Source organism: Sebastes fasciatus, chromosome 21, assembly GCF_043250625.1.
Source record: "Sebastes fasciatus isolate fSebFas1 chromosome 21, fSebFas1.pri, whole genome shotgun sequence".
NCBI classification, from domain to species: Eukaryota; Metazoa; Chordata; class Actinopteri; order Perciformes; family Sebastidae; genus Sebastes; species Sebastes fasciatus.
Window position 1 is genome coordinate 21421288 of NC_133815.1, and position 27188 is coordinate 21448475.

Genomic DNA, 27188 nt, shown 5'->3' on the forward strand with positions numbered 1-27188 from the left:
ATATTTGATTCCTCAGTCTTTACTCTATATTTTAATGCGGTGTCCATTTGTATTAAAAACCTGGGCTTTTAGGCTTTAGCTTTAAATATCAAACTCATAAAAAGCTCTTTGCTAAATGGTAACACAGGCTACTAAGGTGAAAGGTTAGTCGTGATTGTCTCTGACGCTGATGGGCACGTGCTGGAAAAAGAAAACATTGTCCCATGTAAGCTGATGTACAGGCAGCTTCTTAGTCAACAGGCAGTTTGCAAAACTCCACTTCCTCTTAACCCTTCCTGCTCTTATGAGGAGCGAGGACGAGGCGCTTTACACCGGACTTATTGTTCAGCCAGGAAACGCTTAATATCAGGTGTTAACTGTGTGGCTGCCTCAAGACTGCTGGAAGTGACTAATGACAGAATGTGCAAAACAAATATATATTTCACTGTAGGTTTTACAGGCTCATTTTATGAAGCTGTGGTCAGAGAGAAGTCCAGTACAGGATGCCTTGGATATCCCTACCCTTTAAATCTTCTGCAAATGAATATATTCTGTCAAACTGGGTCAGCGTTTGGTTATTTTCTGGGGATTTGTATGTTTCTGGTCCACAGCTGCTAGCACTACAGCATGAAGCTCCACTGGGAGTTGTGGGAGTCACTGGGGAACGGGTCAGGAGAGAGCCAAAAATAACACCAGGGTAGAGGGGATCTACTCTTTGCTCGCCGAATTATCTTTGAACGTATCAACATTAAGAATATATTTCAGGATTTTCTTTAAAATAAAGTCATTCTTAGGTGATAAAAAGAAAAATTGTTCGTTAACAAGTAGGACAAATCCACAGAATACGCTTTCATTCAGTGTATAAATAAGTAGCCCTTGGATCAAGTGCTTGTGTTTTTCAAATCATTTGACCTCTTTCACAGAATTGTGTCACACCACTAGTGTAGCAACCCTTTTAAACTCAACATTATTGTAGATCTACAGTACATTTATGAAGGTTTGACATGAAAGTGCTTAACTGAGAACTAGTGAGGAGAAAATGGTTTTGGAAATTGATCTGTAGGAGTGCAAAAGGGGAATTTTTCCTTCCTGGAAAACAGTTTCCTACTGGCTTTTGATTCTACACTATTTGTATGTTAATGTTTGGTCCTTTGTGAATTTTACACTTCTCTTTAATGTAGTGTCATTTAGCACTACCACTAGTATGGCAGCTTTTAAAAGGTGTTCATGCATTAGACATTATTTTTTCTCAAACTGGTTAAATTTCTCTAGCTCATGTGTCTCAATCTCACATGATTCTGACAAATTACACGGTCCAAACATGTCTTCAGTTGTATGTACCACTACAGTGCAACCGGTTACATGTCACAGTACACCGACAGATCATGTTGATTGTTCTGCCCTCTAGTGGGTCCACCAGGAATAAAGAAAATTCAACAATGAGGTCAGCTTTGAATGCCACTTTTTGCTCCTTAACTACTTAAAATACCCATTTGTATAAATACAATGAAATCTCAAACCAGACCAGTGATATTTTCTTATTTTAATGCATCATGTTGTATACTTATTTTTACAAATGTATGCTATATTATCAGTTACACACAAAACAAAAAGCAGCCATGTAATAATATATTTGTATCTCCCAGAATGCAACAGGATTGTTTAGGGGAAACTGATGTTAGTAATGTAAAATAAAATGTTTTACTTTAAGGCGTTTTAAAGATGATAAACGTGTCACAAATTGTGTATTTATGAATACACATTAATAATTTAATCAGAGATAACAGCTGTCTTCTGTTTGATGAACTTCCAACAGAAACGCGGAAATGCTGGTTTCCAATTGTCAATAACTTAAATAGAAGTTTTAGGGGCTCAATACTACGAGAGGAGACTGAACTGACGGTCTCAATACTGCTGGTGTAGCTACAGAAAAGGCAAATGGTTTTAGAAAGGCCGATTCACTGTGATAGGCACTTTATGATGTCTGGCAACCGCCTGGTTATCAGCAGGTTACAACTGCTCTTATTCCGCCTTGCTCATCAATTAAATGTACTGGAACAACGGGTTAAACTCGCTGTCCAGTATGGCGCCATGTGAATAAAGCTGACACACAATACTTAATGTTAAAAAAAAACAATTCATACTTTGGATAATCATAACAGCTACTGCACCATAAGATTATCAATTATAAAATAAGGCTTAATAATTGGCATCACACTCCACTTCAAACTGAAGTGCATTTTTGTATTTAAAAAATGTGTATCTCTACTTGAAAAAACTTGCAGTAAGGGAAGAGAAATAAAACCCTCACATTAAAAGCATTTAGGTCACCATCTGAGATATATAGAATGTAAACAAACATTTTTTTTTTTTTTTTTTTAAGTTACAGTTTGGGAGATGTTCTGGCACATATTGCAGATTGCATGGCATCAAACACAAAAGGCATGGAAGCAGGCTTTTTAGAAATGTACTGCAGTTACATTATACAAACACAATCAGGGATTGGGGGGTCCGTTTCCTTTCCCTTCACTCAAAATGTATTCATTCCAGCTCGAGTCTGCTAAAACTGAGACTCCGTTTCATAGAAATATAACTCATTCTGAAATGACTGAATGGAAGAGAAGGCGAGGCCTGTCCCTGCAACACAATATAAATATGAGATCACAGCTGGTTACAGGAGTGTAAAAGGGGGGGAGGAAGGGTGTCTCAGTTAAGTAACTCCAGGTAAGTGATCGGCACTTTGCCCTTCTGGGTGCCACGCTCGCCCATCAGCCAGTCTGAATCCATGCCTGGGACGCTGCTGACTACGATCACCTGCAAAGACAGGGACACGGTCTCAGTTTCTATTTAACTGGTACACTGTATCCTCCGTTATCAATGTAACATTCATTTGCCAAGGCAAATTACTGATATAGCAAAAGCTTACATGTATGGAGGATGGAACCTGCCAAAATCAAAAAAATAATAAATAAATAACTCTATAAATAAATAAATAAGCCATTAAATGAACCAAAAATAATATTGATAATAAATGTAGGCATTAATTAATAATTGAGAAAATGTGACATACATTTATTATTTCTGTTTTTATTTGCCTTTGTATTTATTACCCTATCTACTCCTTCCTATTTTCACTATAATTCATTCATTTTTTATTAACTTTTAAATGTATATTTATTCCTGCATTTATTTTGTATTATTTTGAATTTATTCATTCATTATTAAATTGTATGTATTTATTTATTTATGCATGACTTTCCCTTAGTATTTCCCCCGTTATTTATTTCCCATAAATTATTTATTTCTGTATTCTTTTCTTTATACATCTGTTTTTACATTTCTTTATGCATTTCTGCATCACTATGCAAATGAGGGGGCTGTCATTCAAACGTGTGTCATGGGGTCAGAGTGCATAGATCAACCATATGCTAGTTAGCTAGCTAACTAACACTGTCTGCTGTGCTCATCAAATCCAGTCTTTGGCGCGCTTTTGATCCCATATTCCGAAGGTAGGCTACCCGGTCCGAACATCGGTGAGTTTTTTGTTGTTGTTTTTTTTTTACAATTTTCACATTATTTCATCATTAAATTCACTTCTGAGAAGATAGATACTGGCAGTTCTTTGAAAATTGATGGAGAATCAAAAATTTGTTCCAACATTGGGAGTTGAGAAGCTGTACAAGACTACCAGCCGCTGACCTCCCTCTGGTTCTCTGGCGGAGCAGAGAAGAGCACAGTGGGGCTTGCTGGAGGCTGCTTAGGGGCGGTGAGATAGAGCCAGGCAGCTGAGATTCAAGCAAGGGCCCGCAGAGCATGTTGGAGAACCAAAGGGAAGGCGTGAGGACTGCGGGGTCCGTGCCCACGGCTGAGTGGCCGCTATCTACGCACCCCTGGATGTGGAGCCTCCAACATGCTCTGTGGGCCCTGGCTCTCTTCTCACCCGTTAATGACTGCCTCTCCCGCCCCGGTAAAGCCTCCACATTTCAAACAAAACATATATGATGAGTTTATTTATTAAAACAGAATATCAATTCATGTCACATTTTATAAATTAATTAATCCCTACATTTATTTTTGGTACATTTAATGGCTTATTTATTGAGTCATTTATTTCTTTATTCATTTTTGATTTTGGCAGGTTCCGTCCTCCACATACATCAACTTTACAGACAGTGTTTTCCGCTTGTTAAAAGACACCAAATGTATGAAATGCTTGGTTAGAAATCCTGTTATTATTAAAGGCGGTTCAGGCCACACAGTTAGCTCACCAAATGCAATGGCAGACTGGAAAATATTCCTGAATGTGAGTATTAGAACGAATGAGGTAATGCTGGTTCATTGTTAGTCAACCACAGGCTTGTAATGGACAGCTCATTGCTTTTCCAGGAAGGGGAGTGGCTGATGTTCCGCTACTGTGCAAGAGCTGCTCCACTGCAGTTTGAGTTTAGACTCCTAATTTGATAGTTTGATAGTTAAAATGTTTATTCTTATATTAAAATAAATGTAAAAAACTACAATAAATGGAAACAACAAATAAGAGATGTGCAATATGGAAAAATGTGCAAAAAAGAAAGAAAGGATGAAAGAAATACTGAAATCATCCTTAAATTTTGTATGCTTTTCCCACCTGTTGATAGTTTTTCTCCACAGTAACAAGATAGAATGGAGCAATGATCGTGTCAGACTCACCTCATCAGCCAGCAGGGAGAGCTCGCTGCTGCTGGCGGCATCGTAGTCGTAAAGCACTCGGGCTTTGCGGCTGCCGCTGGAGCTACGCAACTCATTGAATCCGCCCGATGCTGTCGAGCTGCCGTGGCCCGCGGACACACTGGGCAGGGAGGCCGACACCGGGATGGTGGGCACCGAGATGCTGGCCGCGCCCGACGCCGACGATTGGTTGTTGTTGGAGAATGACGAGGGGAAACTGGTGGGAGGAAGGGGGAGATAATAAACACTGGCTGCAGACTGCTGTGCCACCCTGAAGCAGAGCTGGGTGATTAAGTGTTCTTCACTGATACAGTATATTATTCACCAGTCCAATTGTTATGCTCTCTCTCCCTGTAAGAATTAGATAAAGCCGGCTTCTCTGTGACCTCGTATCTGATTAAGCAAGTATTAGTCATTTTCCTCTTTCAGCAGAAAGATGAAAAGCTTATGCAACCCTACATGAACATGCACTGTTTTGATTTTATCCCAAAAAATGGGTGAAAAGAACATTTAACATCAATACTTTTGGTTACAGGAAGGGTTCCTAATTATTTACCCATTCAGAAAGAAACTGGGGGGCTGTAATGACGTACTGATCCCTGCAGTAAGATTATATAAAACTATTACGTTTGAAAAGAGCAATGTAGGTTCTGCAAATATATGAGCGCTGCCCTTGTATCTTAGTCTTCTATGTGACGTTACCTGTTGTGTAAACTGCCTGGAAACACTGTCAGTATGATACCAGAGTTCGAAGTGAACTATTTGTGCGGTACGGAGCTTTTCAGGTCAAAAGGAAATGAAAGGTGAGTGTGGTATTTCACCTGCCCAGCTGCTTTTGGAGATCCACCATGTACTGGTAACACTGTGCGTAGTATGTAGTCTGGGCCTCCACAAAGTCATTCAAGCAGCGTAGGTGGTGTGCCTGGTAATGCACAGGGAGAGATGTAAGCCAATAGCTTCTATCGAACTTTCCACATGCTAAACTCAAGTTTTACAAAAGGAGAATTCATAGATTTCTTAGCTGTTAGATGTTTTAAGGTTAGATTTGCAGCTATACACATTTTTCTATAACAAGCATTTTATTATCTTAAATGGTAGCACTACAATAATATCCCTTAATGTTATTTGTTTAATGATTGAATGATGATTAAAGCAGAAGCCTGAGAGAAGAAAGGCCTTTCAACAAAAGGTGTGTGCTGTGCTGGGCTACATACGTGGGTGCTGCTGACGCCTTCTAGCAGCAGTCGGGTGATCTCTGCCTGCCGGTCAAACTCGCTCTGGGTCATCCTCAACTCCTGCTCTGCCTGAGAGTGAAGAACCAAAACTAGATATTTACAGAACAGCATCACTATATGCACACGTGTCTAGGTTGGAATAATGATGATGTTCCATGCTAGCAAAATCAAGTTGATATATGGCTATAATCAGAGCACTTTACAGACCAAAGGACATACAGTATGGCTTAAAGAGGACTTATTATGCATATTTTCAGGTGCAAACATGTTTACATGCTTTAATGTTCAAAAAACGCTTTATTTTTCTCATACCAGCTGTGCTGCAGCACCTATTTTCACCCTCTGTCTGAAACGCTCAGTTTGAGCCCCGTCTGCTCTGATTGGTCAGCTGGCCCACTCTGTTCTGATTGGTCAACCGAAACTAAACACTTTGGACTCTGCTCCAGCTCCGCTCTTACTAACTTTGTTTGAGGGCGTGCCAAATTGGCCGCTAGGCAGGTATTATGCAAATGTGTTACTTGGTGACATCACTACGTTAGGGAAGAAAAGGCGGGACTTCAAGCGAGGCGTTTCAGGCAGTTCAGGAGAAGTGTTTCTGTGGGGGAGAGTAACTCCTTTTGGCCTGGACTTTGTAACTTTGCAGACCTTTTACGTGCACAAAAAATAAAACACAGTAAAGGAAAGGGGAAAAGCACAAAAGCATGATAGGTCCTCTTTAAAAGATAAGAGTGAATGAACATGTCTCAGACTAACAAATTGGTTTGCCGATATCCTCGTTTTGAAAAGGAGGCCGGTATGTATTGCCACCTCTGATATGCTATATTATCTGCATTTGAAAAAACAACAACATAAAATACAATTGTTTAAACCCTTTGGCATTAAAAGAATCAAATTAATTAAAGTTGAATATCAACATATACCACCAGTTAGTCCGTAAAATGTATTAAAAATAAATAAAAATGAACAGTTCAATCAACCACAAAAGAAAACGATGCCAGAGACTGTATGTGCATATGACATGATATGGCTTCAGTGGGTCAAGAACAGGGAAGTCAGAGGCACATCAAGGAAAGACAACAACTGAACGACTAAACACGATGTTTCTGTGCCGAGGGAAACGTTTCCCTTTCCTCATATTGAGCCAAAGGATTCAATATGAGACCTGCGGAACAATGGCTTGTTGAGACTTGCTAAAAAAGTCCAATAAACATATGGTCCGGAGCTGAGACTGACAGGGACAATGGCCTCACTGTTCTGAACTCTCCACAGCTTACATTAGAGCCACAGAGAGAACATGTACAGATTTTGGTTCCTGTAGGTCTCGTCTACAAAAGATTCCCATGGAGGTACGACAGTATGCATCATGGAGGAGATAGAGAAAGCTGTAGACGGCAGCTGTTGACAACGCTATCAGGGGGTTTGGTGTGTGTGTGTGTGTGTGTGTTCAATTCAAAGATGGCTCCAACATTCCACTCACCTCTGTCACTTCCTCTGCTCACATCTGCTGCTTTGCGTTTTCAAAAACAGTGACACAGTAGTTAGAGCTACAGCTGCTGCATGGCCACAGCCAACGCACCACATCGTCACGCTCTGCGTGTTGGTGCGAGGGCGAAGCGATGGCATGCTTTTACAAAAACCACACATAAATATTTCTCACCCCTCAACTTTCACACAACTGAACCACCTCAGGCTCGCTGTGATCTGCGCGTCTCCGTGTGAAAGAGCACCATCCTTCAAACGAAGATTAAAGGGTGGTGGTGTTAACCAGCAGAAACTACTATTTACACCTCCTGTATTCTCTTTCATGAGTTAACAAATTCACTCAGATATTGTTGACAGGACACATGTTTATTTGTATGGATTAAACACACTATAGACCACTAGACAACCCTGCTATTTGGAGAAGCTTCATTAAATGAGCATGCTAAGAAGCCACAGGGATGACTTGGCTCCAAGAGGAATAAAGTAATAGATGGAAATTAGGCTCAGTGCGTCTCAACTGGATTGCACTTTAAGCATTTGTGGAAAATTGTGCTCAAAAGCAGCTCATTTACTCGAGATGCTCTGAAGACTGCAGCCAAAGAGCTTTGCTGGGATATCGCCCAGTCTCTTAATGTCCATCCATGAGTCTGACATTACTTTGTGCTGTATAGTGATATTGCCTCTAGTAGTTATAGAATATCAGCAGCTTAGTAGAGTATTTGTCTCATCTATCTTCTTACTAGCACATCCATCGCGCTCCAATCGTGGTGCACATGAATGAGCCGAGTCTTGTCTCAGTTAATAAATACTGATGTCATTACAGATATCATCTTCAGTCACTGTTAACTGTAAGAGAGTCATGCCTGGGAGAGTCGTGACAGACAATCTGCAACTTTGAACAAAGTCAGACTGTTAATAAGAACCTTTAAGTGCCGGTTAGAATGAAATGTAAGATTTGTTTTGCAACTAGACATGTAAATGAAAACAACTCTGATTTTTCACTACAAAACTGGGCATCAAGATATTCCAACACAACAAAAGGCCTCAATCAGTGAATACATAAAATGTTTAAAGGCCGCAAGCCCCAACTTGATGATGGCCTTATACTGATCTGAATCATCATGTTCTATTGGGTCAATTTGGTAGTGATTGATACACCACAAGGCACATGGATTAAAGGTGCAGTGTGTAGGATTTAGCGACATCTAGCTGCAAGGTTGCAGATTGCAACCAACTGAAACCTCCTATGTGCTAAGCATGTGGAGAACTACGGTGGCTGACGCAAAAACGTGAATGGCCCTATCTAGAGCCAGTGTTTGGTTTGTCCGTTCTGGGCTACTGTAGAAACATGGCGGTGCAACATGGTGGAGTCCATGAAGAGAGGACACGCTCCCTATGTAGATATGAACGGCTCATTCTAAGCTGACAAAAACACAACGATTCTTAGTTTCAGGTAATTATACACTAATGAAAACATAGTTATGAATATTATATTCCATTTCTGCTAATAGATCCCCCGAAATGTTACACACTGTTCCTTTAAATGAACCGTTTCCTTTACAAAGCTCAAATCCAAAGATGTTCACAGGGCTTTAGAGTACAAGAATTTGCTCTTATTAGCAAAGCTGAGTGTACAAAACATTCAAGAAGCTGCTTCTCATTTTTAGCTGGCGCCGATTGTCGCTTTCGCAGGTTCGCTGTCATTAACTAACGTTAGTTCAGCGACTAACCTGATGACGGTGCTTTCTGCAAGCCGAGGTGTCTGTACTCAGCCAACGAAACATCACTCTGTAACACCACTGTACAATCCCCTTTTTATAGTACTAACTCCACCACAGTGAGGGCAGTATCTCCCAGTTAAAGTTTCTTTCATATCACATCAATAAATTGAGCAGAACAACTTTCAGTTCTGCATAAGAACCTGCAGTATGTTTAGCATTTGGAAAATATGGTGTGACAAAGTCAGAAGCTACTGTTATTTCAATGTGTAAATACATATTTAATCAAATTTGACATATTCTGCTGCTATGTATGATATCAATTTTACTATGTTGACTTGTCGAGCATTTTGGCACAAACATTTCTTTAAGGGTGAATTTAGTTCCATCTAATGTAATTTAGGGGTTGTAGCTAAAGGTTGTGAACATTCATTAATTAGGCTGCTACTCAAAACAGTCTGCCTTCTCAGCCTACACATTTCAACTGGATCTCTTCAGTTTTAGTTATTTATAATTTTACTAACTTTACAAAGTTAAGTTACACTTAACATAAATTGGTTCACTAAAAGGTTGGAGCCTAACATAAAAAGAATTTGTGGACTCTGTTGTTTGAAAAGGGATGCTGTTTGTTGCATTCATGAAGCACAATGTGTCCTTTTCCTTTGTTAGGTTCCAAGTACACCTTATGTTTCACAATGATTAATTACTGATTCTTTAGTAAGCTCCTAGTTAAGTCAGTTTGCGCCTGCATCTTATGAATACTCTGTTAAATGTTTAAAAAAAAGTAAATTTTTCCATTTAAGGACACTAGTACCAAAACATAAAGGGAAGCGAGGAGCAGCAAAGAAAAAGAGAAATTCAACCCAGATGTCAGAAGAAAAAGGGGATACACAGCAAGAAAACCAACTGTCCAGAAAAAGGGAAGTCTGAAGTTCCCATAGCTGCTCATGTGACTGTATGCAAGTCACAAGAGATGAAATGATCAACTCCATGTTGTGTAACTTAGTGTGGTAGTCATGACTTGTGTGACTTCAGACAGAAGGGGCAGTAGGAGACGCCCAGAAAGCTTTTCTTCCTCTCAAAGGAAATTGGCTAATGATTTTAGAGAAAGCAGAATTCACTAACACTGTTCATTAATCTGCATTAAAATGACGGAAAAACATCCAGATGCGATAAAATATAGGGTTGCGTTGCTGATGATGATGTGTCTGTGAGAGTGCGTGTACTTACCACAGCTCTGGCATCAGACATCCTGGCTTTCTTTAGCCTGGTTTTGGCTGCATCCAAATCCAAACGTTTGACCTGCAGTAGCTTCCTTTCTTTCTGGACACAAAAACACAATAAAACCCTCAGAAAATTCTTAAGTGTGTGCACCATGTACCGTCACAATTTTCTTGCAGATAAGATGTGCATTTGCTGTCGTCACTCACTTTATGGTAGATGGAGAATGAACGATAATGTTAGGATTCTTAGTAGAACCGCACGTGTAATGTGCAGGATGTTTGGAGGCATTTATTAAAAGGTCTAATGGTGCACGTTTCATCGGTTTCAAACAGGTGCACAGGGTCAAATACAGAAGAAGATACTCCTAAAAATCTGAGGCACGTTTCCTCATCTAATCACTTCACTGTTGCCGTTTCTCCTTTTACCATTTCACCCTGTAATATTTAAAACTCATCTGGTAACAAAAAAAACATCTGAATGTCTTTAATATATCTTTAGGTTGGCCATCTTCACTCACTAAAGGCTATTTGTATTGCTGTTCAAAAAAAGCCAGAGAAAACCTTTTAACTCTGAGCGACAGGAAGTGTTATGTTTGCATTAAGTAAAACTGCAGCTTTAAATGGTGATGATTGTATTGACCCTACAGTACTATGAATCATATTGCTGAGCCCCACTAACAAGTACAAGTATTGTGGATCACCTGTTGAAGGAAATCCTACCATAGTGCTGTTTGGGGAAGTTCTATATTTTCTCCAAATAGACGCCAGATCTGAACCAATTTTTATTTTTTTGTAATTTTTTCACTTCAAAAAACAATTACAAACTTTTGACAATGTAGAATTAAATATATTTTAGACTAACTTCCGAACTGAATTGAAAATAATGGACAGAGTTCAATATGATATCTGATTAACAAGGCTGTAAAATAGAAAGGGACGGTCATCAAGACTATAATACTCATCTACACTCTACAGCCACTAGTGCTGAGAGTCAGGTCCATATCAAAGTTCAAAGTTCAAAGTTCAGTGAAAGTGATTTAAGATCTGTAGCTAGCAGTCCAACTCACGAGGATGGTTTTGAAGTCGCCCTCCAGAAAGTTCCTGAAAGGTGTCAGGAAGTTGATGGCAGCGCTATGGATTAACTCCCGTTCCGCCCCGCCGATCTGCTTCTCCGTCTCACCGCATTTTATCAGAGCATTTCCTGTAACGGCCAACAGCACAAACAGAGCTTCACTCCCAATACAAGGACACTGTACAATGTGGCACCACAGTCTCAGCTAAGGCCTAATTACATACTTCCGTCTTGAGATGACACAGAAGCCTGTGGACACGTACAAAGTGCTGCTGTTCAAAGGCAGCAAGAAACCAAGGCCGCGACTGAGGAATGACGACGACTACGAAAGACTGCAAGCAGGGGATGATGCCGGTGTTTAAAATCATAACAGAAGAGTGGTGTTCAAACGTTCTTCACAAACTTTCAAAAGACTAGACGGTAGGGCTGGGCGATATGGCCAAAATCTTCTATCACAATGCAGGTCATTTCATAACACGATCACAATATATATACAGTATCATGATATTGCATGCTTTCTGGTAATTCAGTAAATAAATATGAAATAACCACATGTTAAAGTCTGTTTTTGTATGAATTAAATACATAATAAATGAAAAGTACTGAGTATTTTCTCATTTTAAGAACTTGAGTGCAAAATGAATAAAGTTTTAAGTGAAATTATAAAGAATAAATAAATAACTATAGACCTAGCTTATATCACGATAGAAAAGATATAGAAACAAACATATGATGGACATTTTTATATCGTTTTGATGATATATATCATCAAATTGCCCAGCCCTACTAGAAAGAATACTGGATTACCATTTTATGCAAGCTTGCCCAACAACTAAACCTTAATAGCTAGAAGCTTTCAACCATTTTATGCTCCATGAATTAAGCAATTTTGTAGGGGAGGAATACAATTATCAACAAGTGCAGAAATCAGATTAAAAAAAATGTGGTATGACAGGCAAAGTTTACCAGAATACAGCAGGAGTTAAATGTTCATTTAATTACCAGTATGTCAGGCAACTTAGTGTTATCACTCACCATAGGCAGTGCCGGGACCAAATTCATTTCCTGAATCGATCATGGACTGGCCCAGCAGATCATGGTTGTTCATTCGCGTAGGGGCTTTTTTCTCCAGTTTCTCGTACACAAACTCTTCTAACCGGACATCTGCAGAGTGCAACAAGAAAACTTAATTACAAAGTCACAAGACTACAGTGAGGGAGCCAAACGTAGCCAGATGACTTTAGGACAGCGACTCCAAACAGCACTGCCTTACATTTGTAAACTAAAATAGAAGCTTTCGTAATGACAACCACGATGAGAAAATGTTATCACATCACGTGGCTGAACACTGACACTAACACATATGCCGACTGTGACTGTCAGTGTTATGTTGTATGGAGAAAAAGTAGAACAAATCCAGTTTACAATATCCAATACTGTTACACAAGACTGCCATCCGCAGCTGGTCTGTTTGTGTTTGTTGTGCTACAGCAGTATGGCATCATGGTGTGAATGGAGGAGGAGGATGCACAGCTGAGCTTACAGACTTCACAGACACCCTACCTACTGATGTATGTCAAACACCCTCTCAGCGATGGCATTTTTCTATGTGACCCTTCTTACTGGCAAAAGTGTACATCTCCTAAATTCAGGCATTTTTCTGAATCATTGAGCTACTCTTCAGGGCTGCTACTATCATTTGTCAACAGTCAACACTGATATTATTCTGATAATATTACACAAATAGTTGATTTCCAAAAGGTAAAGCAGCTGTGTGTGGATCACCATTATGATGAATCTACCAGAGCATTTAGAGTGGCATTAAAATGGAAACACCACCCAAATTAAGAATACCAATATGTTATTTCCATGGCCTAGAAAAGATCAGTCAATATTTTGTGAACATGAGCTACTCTCTCTCAAAGCCAGAAACCAGAGAAGTAAGTCTCAAACTTGTTGCTCTGGGTGCTCTCAGTTTCATCAATAGCATCTCCCCCAATTCATTGTACACACTTTATACCCAATGACATCACAAATTGGAGTTTTACCACTATAGTTTTTTGGATTTGGGAGAGAGTTGTTTGTGTTTACTAATATTTTTGGACTGTCGTAGACCATAGGTATAACATTTATCAATTTTGAAAATGGGTGTAGTTCCACTTTAAGTTGACCCATAAAGAGAGGAACATAGAGTGGCTACCTAGACCTGGCTGCCTAGAGAAGACAGGCTGTGTCAGCTCTGTCCACAGAGACAGGTGGAGACAGAGCAACATTTCCTGCTACAATGTAGCACATATGAAGAAATTAGGAAAAATATCTTTACAAAATTTAAATGTAAACTCCCAAGATTTTGATTCCCTCTCTGACCAAAACAAAATACAACATCTACTTGGAGAAAATAGTGTCATCGCCATAGAAGCTGCAGGATATGTCAGTGCATGTCACAGCCTAAGAGACAACCACAACAACAACAACACATAATAGGTGTAACTCACACTCTGCCTTTTATTTACTCCTCTACTTCATGTTTTTTTTTTGTTTGCCTTTTGTTGTTTTTTTACATTTATCCTTTGATATTGCAAAATATTTTGTATTAATTGTTTTTTATCTGTTTGTTTGTTTTATTGATACAACAAACATTACTTATTGTTTTTCTTTCATTTACAAGCATGTTCTTTTTAAATATATATGTATTGTCATTTGTTTAATGAATTGTATATATGTATATATATGTCTTTATTTTGTTCTTTTTTTATTTTTATTTATTATTGAATTGACGCTTTGGCAATATTGTTCACCTGACAGTCATGCCAATAAAGCAAATTGAATTGAATTGAATTGTATTGAATTGAATTGAATTGAATGAGTGTCTACCTGCCCTATAATGCTCTGAAAAGATGTCCCAGTATGTCAGCATTTAGTCTGTCAGTCCAGTCAAGTTCATCATCACAGACAGACACAGTCAACATCAGTGGTCTTTACTTGGGTTGGGCTGTAGTAAGACCTCAGTCTGCTTCATGATCCTCTCTGTCCATTGCTTGGTGGTCTCAGCTCTGACCAGAAGGTTCTCCAGATGAGCATCCAACTCTGTCTTCTCAGCCTGGCCAAGTTTCTCTTCTGTAAACTGGAAACAGAAGAAAACATCCGGTAATAATAATATGTGTGTGAGGCCTGCTTTGATGGTCATGTTGAACAACTGCAAAGTGTTAGCTAGAGTAGAGACTGTTTAAAAGCACTCTTGTAACTGCAGCCAACTTTTAAGGCTGTAAAAATGTCTCTCAGATGATAAATAGCAGAATAACAGCCACAGTTAGCTGTTAGCTGTTAGCATGCGAGCTAACGCTAGCTGACTGAGCTAACGTTGGTTAGCAACAACTTCCACCAACTACAGACGGTCCAACTCACTTGTACCGCCCGGCTCAGGAAAGTACCGGCGTCTGCAGCTAACCGCTTCACATTAAAGTCCATGGCACCGCAGGAAGGGCGACTAAACACTTAATAGAACAGCTAGCTGGTCTCTCAGTCAGACTGACATCAATACAGATAATAAATGTCTTTAAAGCAACTCCACCCAGCTGTTGAGCCACACAAAGATAGTATACACACACAAGAGAGTTCACTGCTCCACCACCACCCGAGTCTGACAGCTGGGAGGATATCTCTCTTGACACACGACAAAATATAGGAAACAATAAAGATAATGTCAATGAACTGAAACTATATACATTACAAGTTTTATTTAGTAATAATGCTGTTCATTTACTGCCCCGCAAACGGTGTGGTGTTTTCAGTGGAGTGGAGGTGGAGGAGTAGAGAAAGTTAAATCACGACCCAGACTAATCTTTGACAATGGTTTGACACATTAGACTTTAATCTTGTGTTGCGTTCACGTCATGCGGAAATATAGGAATCATATTACAAGTAAAGCGGACCAAGTGGTGAAAGTAGCCTAAAGTGGGGAAAATCGCAATGTTCCACAAAAGCATCATAATCGAGATGTGACTTTTGTGGACTAAATATTATGTGTTACACATTTTATAAACGTTTGGAAATAGGATAATACCAATACCAAAACCAATTCCAAATTTTATACAGGTGCTATTATTATTTTTTTTTACAAGAGTAGCCTATTTATTTATTTAGTAATTTATTTATTTATTTAGTAGTTTATCTATTTTATTTTATTTATTTATTTATTTATTTATTTATTTTTTCTTTTAACTATTTATGTTCTTTGTATTTGCTTGTCTCCATTTTTGTTTGCCCTTAGTTCCTATTGTCTGTTTTTGTTGATATATATCAGAAATGAGGCATGATACACACCCCACAGAAGTCTGTATCACTCACATGCACATGCTTCCTAATAAAAATATTTCAAACAAAAGAGTAGCCTGTATTTAGGTAGACCATTGGTTCCCAAACTTTTTCAAGTACCACTAAACTGATCAAATTAGCCCCCCATCTGATAGGATTTTTGCTTTTAGATGTTTTATTACAGAAGGCGTATGAAACCTTTTATTAAAGTATTCATACATTCTGTCATTGTGTTACTTATGGATGGAATAATAGTGAAAATTAATTATTATTTATTATTATTATAATATAATAATAATAATATGATATCATGATATTATTATATAATTATTATTACCCCCTCAAGGACCCCTGGGGGGGAAAACCACTGAGTTCGGCTATCAAGTCCAACCAAAATGATCTAATTCATATTTACAAGTTAGAAACTTAAAGGAAATTCAAAGGACACGGTGAAGACCCCTTGCGCAAATGTGTGCGCGTGCTTGTGGTGGCTCAGCGTTCTGCTTTCTTCTTCTGCTGGCATTTAAACAGAATTGGTGTACAATACATCCTGCTACAGCATGTCAAATAGTGTAGGCCTATCTTCTTCTTTTTTTATTGAAAAAAATCATTGGCTATTTGTCAGGAATAGACCTAGCACCGTCCCTAGTAGGCTACGGAAATATAAATACTGGTGTTCTCTCAACTGCGGTGATCAGCATATAAACCACATTCAAACTATGGAAAATAAAGCACCTTAGCAGCGCTAAACCCATTTACAATCATTTGCCTTGAACCCTCGACATCACACCCTTTGCCTGTCACCCGTCATTGACCCTTTACCATTGATTTCTTCATGTAGGCTATTATTGACAGCTGTGAGGTCTGAATGATAATTCACCTTTGACCATGTGTGTCAAGTAGCATACAAGATCCAAATGTTAAACCACCATTCTATCAGATATATTAGGACAAGGAATATTTTCCCTGAAGCCTCCAGCCTGGATGCTGCTCCCTCCCACCATAAACAGGAACATCACTAGATTTAATTTCATTATGCATTACTTCTATGCAGAGAAGGAGTAGGAGGAGGCGGCGGAGGAAGGGTAGAGAGGGAGGCTCATCTGTCCTCATAAGTTATGCATTTTCTTATTAACGGCAGTCATGGCTGCACTCCAAACTTTGCAATTCTAATGAGAGTAAAGGACAAAAGTGGTGTGCACCACAAGTGTGGGAGAGATTATTTAGATCATCCCCTTTAGAATAATGTCTGTTTTATACCACCGTGATGCAGGTTCGGTGCATGCAGGTCATTTGCAATGAGGATAATGTTTCCGCAGGGTAATCTCTTCTGCAACCCTCTCCTCGCCCTTAGAAAATGTCTCGAGGAAGCGGACTTTGGCAGTTTTTGGGAAAACAAAAACACTCCTCAGGTCTGGAAGTGATTATGCCAGACAGGGCCTGCTACCTGCTGTGTGGGAGGAAGTCAGCCGGAGAGAGAAATCAAATGACTTCCCCTCTGTAGGCTACCAACGCACCGTCAGCTACACCCTTTCTTAACGATGGCTCGAAGGTTTCTTCATCCACACGTTTGTTCCAATGTCGGGTTTCACAACTGAAAACGCTGTGGGTTTTTCCCATCACACACACACAGGAGGTTCTCTGCTGCCAAAATGTCATGTAATACCAGTTTACATAAAAAGTATTGATTTACAACATTAACCTTGACATGTTTCAGATTTGAACAAGCTGGAGCTATTGCCTATTTATCATTTTTTGAACAAGTATAAGCTGTAAAACAGCGACTCCAACAGTAGCCTACACACTGCATTTTTTATAACCACACTATGTCAAAGATATTAAGGCTTTGGCTTTGCTTTACGCTTGGCCAACTTTCAGATTTGTTGGGGCGGTTGCTTTAAACACGTGAATATGGAAGTCAGCACTTTCAGGAAGGCCCAACAGCTCCTTCGAGAGAGGAATCGGTTGCAGTCTGGTTGCTCCAGTAGTAAATCTGTGTGTATCTGCTCTTTCACTTTATAATAACAGAAAGCACTCGAGGGTATAAGAGAAGACGAAAACTTGCTGAAACTTAGGCAAAATTACTTTCTCATCAAGGCAAAGCGTGTTTCCTGAGATTAGGAAATCCCAACTGTCCACTTTTGCAGCAAAGAAGTAACGTAACAATGCAGACATGTATGCTGGTGACATCTTTATTTGAGACATTTATTACAAAGCAGCTGCTGAGGATAAATGTATTTTATGTCTTCAACACAGCATAAACAGACTTTCACTTTGCTACACGATGCAGCTTTGGCAGAGCGAGAGGATTCGAGTTTCATCCAGTACGAGACTTTAGAATGCGACTGTCATGGATCGTCACGTCAAAGTACATCTGCAGCTCGAGAAAGTCTTCTAAAACAGCTTTGACTATCCACGCTCCATAAATACTTGATAGGTGATAAAACAACTGTATTCAGGGCAAAAATCAAAGCTGAACTACAATTGCTGACTTTTTTGGACCACGTTTTTGGCGAGCTCCAGCAGCAGAGGATATCTGAGTGTCCTCTTCCTCCAAGACTCCGGGACTCCCTGGAGACCCGTCTGAAAACACATTAAGATAACAGCTGAAAGCATCGCAGGCAGCACAAAGCTTTCAGAACATCGGAGCTCTCTGTCAAACTCATCACAAGAGTTACACAATTACAGACGACAACAGTATGCTGGATTATATATTTGAACCATGAAACAAACATGGTTAATGTGCTTGCCTGCTTGTGACTGATTATTTTGCCATCGCCGATTGATTTTGTGACTAGGTTAAACTTAGCTTAGCATCACTACTGTGTTGTTAGGGCTGTCCTTGACAAAAGAAATTCTTAGTTGACTAACACTCATACGATTTTGTCGACTAATCGATTAGTTGATTCAATCAATAGATCTGTAAAACTGAGTTTCTCCACAAAGAATCACACAAAAGCACCACTTTAAATCTTGTGTTTACCATAGATGTGCTCGTAAGGTTCTTAGAAATAAGTCATTCAGCATGAAAAAAAGACTAGTCGAGTAAAGAAATCTTAGTCGACTGAGACCAAAATGACTAATTAGTAGACTAATCGACTAAGAGAGGGCAGCCCTTGCTGTTACACATTATTTGCATGTATGTATGTTTCTTTAAAGGAACAGTGTGTAACATTTCAGGGGATCTATTAACAGAAATGGAATATAATATTCATAACTATGTTTTCATTAGTGTATAATCACCTGAAACTAAGAATCGTTTTGTTTTCGTTAGCTTATAATGAGTCCTTCATTTCTACATAGGGAGCAGGTCCTCTTCACGGAGTCCGCCATGTTGCTCCACCATGTTTCTACAGTAGCCCAGAAAGGACAAACCAAACGCTGTCTCTAGAGAGAGACTGTCATGTTTTGACATCACCTGAAGGCCACTGTACTGCGGTGATGTGAGTGTAAAACCGTGGTACCGCCAGCCGACGTCTGACTTTTGTTGCTCCTAAAGTAGAGTTATTATGGTAAGGAAGGCCTCTGAGCGAGGCGAACGGAGTTAACGCGGTTTTGCACTAGGCGACTTTGCGACTCATATTACCGCAGTCGTGGAAAGGGAGGAGTGAGCGGAGGGGTATTCAGTTGGTTGCAATCTGCAACCACACCACTAGATGTTGCCAAATCCTACACACTGTACCTTTAATAACAAAACAAAATCAAAACAACTTTTCCTCAAATCAATGTTTAGAAATAGAACTAGAACAAAAACAGAATAATTCTGTTTAAAAACACATTTCTGAACTCATTTCCTACTCAAAACAGTATCAGTGACTAATGACTATTTAATATGCCTGAGAGCCACATTCCTCCAGTACCTGTGCCCCAAAACAGGCTCCTATGAAGGAGGCTCTGCTGGCGGTGCATCCCCCGCAGCGCATGGTGTCCCTGACTGCCTCATCCAGCTGTTTCAGCTTCAGGACTCCATGAAGCGCTCCCTGGAACGCACCGGGCAAAGCTAGACACAAAACACAGATTTAGTAGCGGATTGAGACATGGTAAATTAAACAGTAACATTATCATTACAAGTACTATATAGGCCCTTGAACAGACCTGGCCTGCAGAACTTCACATGTACATTAAGCATCTTAACCTTTCAGCCCCGTAAAACCCGAGACACTCGACTCAGCGGGAAGGGGAAAATGAAAAGGAAGGAGGACCATTAGTCAGGAGATCAAAGGCTGGAGGACCCTACGAACGGATATACCGACAGGGAGGGGACGCAGGCCGTGCCAAGTCAACAGACCTGGATCCTGCTGCCACCGACTGGCTTACCTCATGTGTTTGTGAACACAGCAGGTACGAGCTGTTGGGATGTCTTGGCTAGGTTGTCCTTCACCTGGTGGATATGCGCTGCAGCAGAGATACAGGAAGAGAGATAAAATGCATTGTTTAGTGTTCAAACATTGGAGCCCATTTTTTGTCTGTGGCCGCCTATTGTCATAACACACATTATGTATCTCGTACATCTTTTCTGTAACATTATATTTTGATTCAGGAAGACAAATGCTATGATGTCTTTAAAGGCGTGTTTCCTGCATGTAGCATTTTGTGTTTCTTGCAGTTTTGACCACATTTCCCGCAAGACCTCTTTCTTTCTGCGTTCTGTTTTGCCTATCCCTCCTTCTGCTTGTTTTAAAGAAGGATGAGAGAAGAGCAAAAAAAAAAATAGTTTCTGCTTTATACTGAAAATCCTTCATCCTTACTGAACCATCAGGCAATTTCACACCAAATCCATCCTGATGGAATGCGTTATAAAATGCAACGTACAGGCTGCTAGCAGCTGCAGGTTTTCACAGAAAATGTTTTGCTTAATTAAAAGTCAGACATTTTAGGAATCTTTATCACATTTTTGCCGTGAGTTAGATGAGAAGACCGACACCATCTCTCATGTCTGAGCCAGGAGTTATTAACTTAATCTAACTTTTATTGGCATTTTTTCTGACTAATCATTGTACTGAAAGTTATTTCAGAATTTGGGCATTACGCATCACTTTCTTGCGGACAGTTAGATGAGAAGGTTGAATCCACTCTAATATCTATCCATTAATTAAAATATGAAGCCGAAAGCCTTTTTGCTTAACTTAGCATAAAGAAACAGCTATCCTGGCTCTGTACGTGGCACTCTTCCAGGGGGTCCGTGAAAAGTCTTCAGAATCAATAATTGAAATTAACATGATATATTTATTTTATTTCCTTTACAAAAGGCTTTATAGTTCAACAAGTAATATTCTAATTTCTAAATCTTTAATAATTCATAGATTCCGTTCTAAGCCAACAAATCTATAACTAATAGAATCTGCAATTTTGTTTAATACATGTTGAATATCTTTTGTTGTGTTACTCTTGTGTTGTTCTTTCACATCATCACTAAGACTATAGAAGTGTAAACTAGAATTATCACCTCACCGTTACATGCCTCAAGTTGCAGTTTACATGTCTGTCCAAAATGTCATGACTTCATAATTTTATCCTATTAGACATTTGTGTGAAATTGTCATAATTAGCAGATGAATTCTTGAGTTATGACCAAAAATATATTTTTGGACGTCACAGTGACCTTGATATTTGACCACCAAAATCTAACCAGACATTTGTGCCAGATGTGATGAAATTCCCTCCAGGCTTTCCTGAGATATCGCTTTCACGATAATGGAACAGAGGTGAGGTCAGTGACCTTGGACCCGCAAAATCTATCAGTTCAGTATTCAGTATTCAGTTCATTCTTGATTCCAGGTGGACTTTTGAAGAAATTCGCTCCAGGCGTTCCTGAGGTATCACACGGATGGGACGGACGCAAGGTCACAATGACCTTTGACCACCAAAATCTCATCAGTTCATCCTTGAGTCCAAGTGGACATTTGTGCCAAATTTGAAGAAATTCCCTTAAGGCGTTCTTAAGATATCGCGTTCACGACGAATACAGACGGACGGACGGACAACCCGTAAACATAATGCCTTCGTCTAAGGGACACATGAGGGGGTCCCCAGTATATTCTCTGTCTTGTAAGGTGTCCTTGGCTGTAAAGAAATTAAGAACCTCTGCTCTAAAGCTCAACAATTAACATGCTATATCTTGTTTGTTTAATCGGTTCTGAAATTAATATAAAATAAAACTTTTCAGTTTAGAGGTGCTGAGAGGTTGCTTTTTGTTTTAGCTTTAGCCAGGCTAACGGTTTCCCCCTGCTTCCAGTCTTTATGCTAAGCTAAGCTAATCACCTCCCGGCTATAGCTTCATATTTAACAGACACTTACTAGAGTGCTCTTCTTATCTAACTCCCGGAATGATAGTGTGATGTTATACTGTCAAATTATTTCTTTGAATCTCAAAAGGAGGCTGAAGCTTTAAAGACACATGTAGCCTCACCAATGACAGCCCGGTCCAGCTCCTGAGGGTTCTGTCTCTTCGGGTCATTCAACTGAGCCAGAACTGCGTCCAGGGCATTGGGATCTGGACCATTCACGATGAAATGCTCCAAAAACCTTACAGGGTTACACAGACAAACAAAGGTTAAGCCTCCCTTCACTCCACTTCAAAATACTTTATCATCTTCTTCAGAATTGTCTCTTACCTTGCTGCAGCCAGTGTCCCGGCCACACACATGTCGTTGTTCTGGGTCACCCGTAAAGCTGTCTCCACTTTCTCCAGCATCTCAGGTCGGCCAGCGTACATGGCCACCACCGGAGCCAGCTTAGTGACGCCATCCATCTGACAGTCCTTATCGCAGCCTCAGAAACAAATACACAAACAGACATTACAACCACTACTAAAAAAAAGCCTGGGGAGGTGTTCATGCACTTATGATCTGTGACATTTACCAGTTTCTTCTTTGCCAGCATCCACGTTTCTGAGGAAAGCTTTCAGGCTCCCGTTTCTCCACGGGCCATCGATGGGGAGGACGGCTTTGGGACCTAAAATATGCAACAAACAGTTATTTTATATAGGAAAATGAATATCCTTATGTATTTGACAGCTTTATCCTCATTAATAAGATAGAATCAGAGAAGTATGGCTAAGGGGCATAACAAGTGAGAGATGAACAAAAACAGTTCCCTTGAACCATCTGTCAATGCAGTTTAAGTTTCTGTAGGTGGAGCTCTTTTCTTTTTCTGCTCAGTCATGGTCATCACTGCCCAGGATGATGACACGGCTCTTATTCTAAGACATAACGCTGTCTGCAGTTTACTGCACCCAAAAGTGCTCTGTGCTGTTATGATGATTTACAGCAGCACTGTATTTATATGACATCCTGACAGTAAAATATCCAAAACTCTGAACATCAACTGAGAACAGAGAAGTCTGACTGTATGGGATATTTTCATGGAGAGGGAATTCCCCATCAGCTAGTAGGAAAAACATTATGCACGGTGTTATCAGACAGTAACAGAGGCTCTCACACCCGTTTAGGCCTGTTAAGTTGATGATTGATACATTATGGACATCACGATATCGACAGTTACGTAAAAGCAGAACAGGTACAGTACCATCTTTCTTCCTGTAAGGATCATTGAGAGGCAGGTCGTACACTGTTCCTGGGCCAAAGAACTTGTAGGTGCGCTGGGTCAAGTCTTCCACATTAACACCTGCCAACACATGACGTACATTAAAAAACACCATCAAATCATGTTAGTTCACGATTAAACACACCGATGTGACATCTTACACACTGTACATAGTAAAAAGCAAGTTTCTGTTAAAGCTGCAGTTGGTAACTTTCATAAAAATGTTTTTTTGTCATACCGGCTCAAACTGTCACTATATCCTGACAGTAGTACATGAGACAGATAATCTTTGAAAGAAATCTGGTTCCTCTGCATCCTCTTAGTGTTCGTAATGGCCGGTCGGTTTGGCTGTGCTTGGTTTTGGCTTGACTATTTTCATAAAAGTAACCAACTGCAGCTTTAAAGGTGGTGTGTAACCTAAAAAAAAGGAAAAGTTCAACATTTTGGGAAATACCCTTTTTTTGCCACATGTTACAGGAGAAGATCGATACCATGCCAGATAAACATGAAGTTACAGCCAGCTGGTTAGCTTAACATAAAGAGATTCACTTTCTTGTAGAGTTAAATGAGAAGATTGATACCACTCTCATGTCTCTGTTAAATATGAAGTGCCTTAAACCTGCATTCTTTCTAACAGCCAGCAGGGGGCAACTCCTCTGGTTGCAAAAAGAAGTCTGATTGTGTAGAAGTCTATGAGAAAATGAGCCTACTTCTCTCTTGATTTATTACCTCAGTAAACATTGTAAACATGAGTTTATGGTCTCAATCACTAGTTTCAAGTCTTCTTCAATACAGCATGATGTTCATTTAGTAAATTATGGTCCCATTTAGAGTCAAATAGACCATAAAGCAGGGGATGCTTTAGGGCGGGGCCACCTTGTGATTGACAGGTCGCTGCAATGCGTTGTCCGTTCTGGGTGTTGTCTGTGTTTTCGCCTTAGAACTTTAACCCTTTCACAGTGTGTTTTCAGTTCATGCAAAAATGTCTTATTCAGCGTTCGGTTGTACTTAGCCCCACCCTCTCTTATTTCAGGTTGCAAAAAAAACAACATGGCGACTGCCAAAAACCAAGATACCGACGGCAAAAATGTCGAATTCAAGGCTTCAAAATGGCAGTCCACAACCCAATGGGGGACATCACAATAACTATGTCCATTTCTTATATACAGTCTATGATTAACACATATATCGTCAATGTTAAGTGTATTTATGTGCTAGTAGGAATTAACCCCAGGAAGTCAGCACACCCGGAGAAAAATAGTCCAGCCCATAACACCTCGTAAAACCACAACTTGTCCTTTTTAAACTTCACGTTGGCTCCCCTCTCTGGCTTGGTTTCCCCTACTTTCAGCCTCTATGTTAAGATAAAATAATCAACACCTGGCTGTTGCTTCATTTAACATACAAACATTGCACATTCTCTTCCAAAATGTTTACTTGTGTCAGTAAAAACAACATAGAAAACAACAGGATACATGGGAAATAGAGTCCTAATTTTACCAACAGTAACAATATCAGAATCTCGACGGGTAACTTTGATAATGATATATTAGCATTCAAACAATGAAACTGTAACACGTTGGCAGTATTGAGACTGACTGACTGACTGACTGAGAATGTCACGTTAACAGTGCTGCTGCCTGTTTGAATGAACTTCAGTACCTCCACACTGGCTCAGTGACTCCAGCAGGACGTATGCCTGGTCTCCATAGCAAGTCTGCTCACCAGTCGTCCTGCGGTAGAAAGGATTCGCTGACTGAGGCCGAAACTCAGGACAGGGCTCCAGATCAGAGAGAACTTCTTTGAGCCTCTCTGGATTGTAGATCCAATGCATGGGCTGGGCTGTATGGGTGTGGGGAACACACACACACACACACACACACACACACACACACACACACACACACACACACACACACGAAAGAGGGAGAAAAATAGTGGAACATTCAATAGTTTTGTTTTTGACGCAACCTACTGTATATACAGTCTGTTGATAACAGATAGCACGGAAAGGGAAATAGATGTGTGTGTTGTATTGGAGCAAGAGGATACTGAATCTAACCAAGAACTGCATGTTGAGCAGTCACCGAGCAGGAACTAACATTTGAGATTACTCCACTTAGTATGCATCATTATATGGTGAGTTATGAATGATGTGGTTGTAAAAGGCAAGTTTATTGATATAGCTCATCTCAGCAACAACGCAGTTAAAAGCATAAAAAGCTTCAAGATAAAGTGCAAATGAAACACACATATAATAATAAATTAAGATTTTGGCTAGTTTAGGTTTAGCATTGCGGCTATTGCATAAACTGTGCTTTCATAACATCATGTGTAACGTCAACATGACTTACACAAGTTAAGGAACCGCCCCTGTACTTTATCAGCATGTACAGATGTTGCTTCTTCTCAGACAACAACTAATCTGTATTTGAAATTTCATATCGTGTAACACCTAACAAGAAAGATATTTAACTACTAATAGTGTGATCCAAACAAGTGTGATGTATAAACTATGTACTGTACTGTAATAAACATGTATATATAACATGAAACGGTACAAGCTCTATGAAAGCATCATAACATGTCGGAGGAGTATGAATTATTGAGGTATATATGGGAAGTGTAGGAAGCAGATTGGGTTTGTAATGTGGAAAGCCCAGTTGTTGTAATTAACTCCCAGTACTCCCAAGTACTCCCAAGTCTCAGTACCAGTATCACACAGTTTATCTTACCTGCTGCATCTGCCGCTGCTGCCCCAATAATGGCCCCAATGGCTCTATCTGCCAAAGTCGTGGCCATCTGCTTGCATTTCAGACACACGCACAGTACACACAAGGAATAATGTGAGGGTCTCATTATATATTAAAACATAACCTTTAAAAAGACTGACATGAATACCTGTAATCTGATTTAATGAAATAGAAATACAGCTCACTATTGTTGTTCGAAAGGGTCTAATGTGGCAATAACTAAAATACTTTTACACATTCAGTTTTAATTCAATGTTTTAACTGATGAAAGCAACATTCAATATATCCAGATGCAGAAGTCGTATTTTTTATTATTTTTTTGGTGAATCAAGCTTGCCTTCATGCCACCACTTATTTTGGTAGAAAAAAAAAGTTAGCAAGTAAACATAGGCATCACAGCAAAAAGATTAGAGAGTTATTCTTATGCTCATAACCTTAGAGAGAACACACTTTGGAATTTGGTTGGGTTATTTTGTAATAGGATTAGAATATTAATGTGTGCATGTCTTCATTGAATACCCCAGAAGTCCTTGAAACAACATGGTGCATCATAATGAAGTGCTAAATTATATTTGACGTCAATAACAAATACAGACTTGTTTATCCTTACCTCAGAGCCTCGTCTTCACCTCTTAGCAGACCACTCGAAGTGTTGAAAGACGTTGTCTCAGTGTTAGTTTTCTGACACAGGGAGGGTCCCATTAGATTAGTGATAAGCATACACCAATGACAACCCAAGAAAAACAGATTGGTATCGTACTGGAGGGAGGCCAAAAAGGTGGTAAGATAGAGGTTAAAACACGGGACTAGAGTTGTTATGTCAGGTTCAAATAGCATCAATAGTATGCAGAAAGCAGGTTTTCTATTGTATATGAGGACTGCTCTTGATATTGTCATGAGACATTTTACTTTTAACATTCAGAAAGCAGCATGTACTTCAGATAGCTATTTTTATACTGTTGTGTTGCTAGACTCAAGGTTGGGGGTGTTCTAACTCTAACTTACAGTATTTATGCAACAGCGGCTGTTTTGGGGAGTTGGCGTAATTCTTACTTGTAGGCTATACAATATTTTTTATAATCTTTATTCATAACAGCAACAAGACTAGAGTCTACAGAGTGGCCGATTAGACAGTTATCAGGCCATTGCATTTGCATTAT

At 39.6% G+C, this 27188-nt stretch overlaps 1 protein-coding gene and 1 pseudogene across 1 annotated transcript; both read right to left on the reverse strand.

The window, feature by feature from the left end:
* Window positions 1–1507: 1507 nt before the first annotated feature.
* sh3glb1a (SH3-domain GRB2-like endophilin B1a) lies at window positions 1508–15011 on the reverse strand. Its single transcript, XM_074621373.1, has 9 exons — window positions 14822–15011; window positions 14399–14540; window positions 12452–12580; window positions 11412–11545; window positions 10352–10444; window positions 5901–5990; window positions 5508–5608; window positions 4669–4903; window positions 1508–2793 (listed from the first exon to the last, which is right to left on the reverse strand). Exons 1-9 carry the CDS (start codon window positions 14882–14884, stop codon window positions 2686–2688), a joined length of 1095 nt encoding a protein of 364 aa, XP_074477474.1. The 5' UTR covers window positions 14885–15011; the 3' UTR covers window positions 1508–2685.
* A 2898-nt stretch (window positions 15012–17909) lies between these two features.
* On the reverse strand, window positions 17910–26767 carry LOC141759368 (crystallin J1B-like; annotated as a pseudogene).
* Window positions 26768–27188: the final 421 nt, after the last annotated feature.

Excerpts from the sequence above, each read along its gene's own strand:
- sh3glb1a (XM_074621373.1), bottom strand. The coding sequence starts at position 14,884 with ATGGACTTTAATGTGAAGCGGTTAGCTGCAGACGCCGGTACTTTCCTG. Across the intron at positions 14,541-14,821 it reads TCCTGAGCCGGGCGGTACAA|TTTACAGAAGAGAAACTTGG; the intron begins GTGAGTTGGACC and ends TTCTGTTTCCAG. Across the intron at positions 2,794-4,668 it reads TCTCCCTGCTGGCTGATGAG|GTGATCGTAGTCAGCAGCGT; the intron begins GTGAGTCTGACA and ends CTGTCTTTGCAG.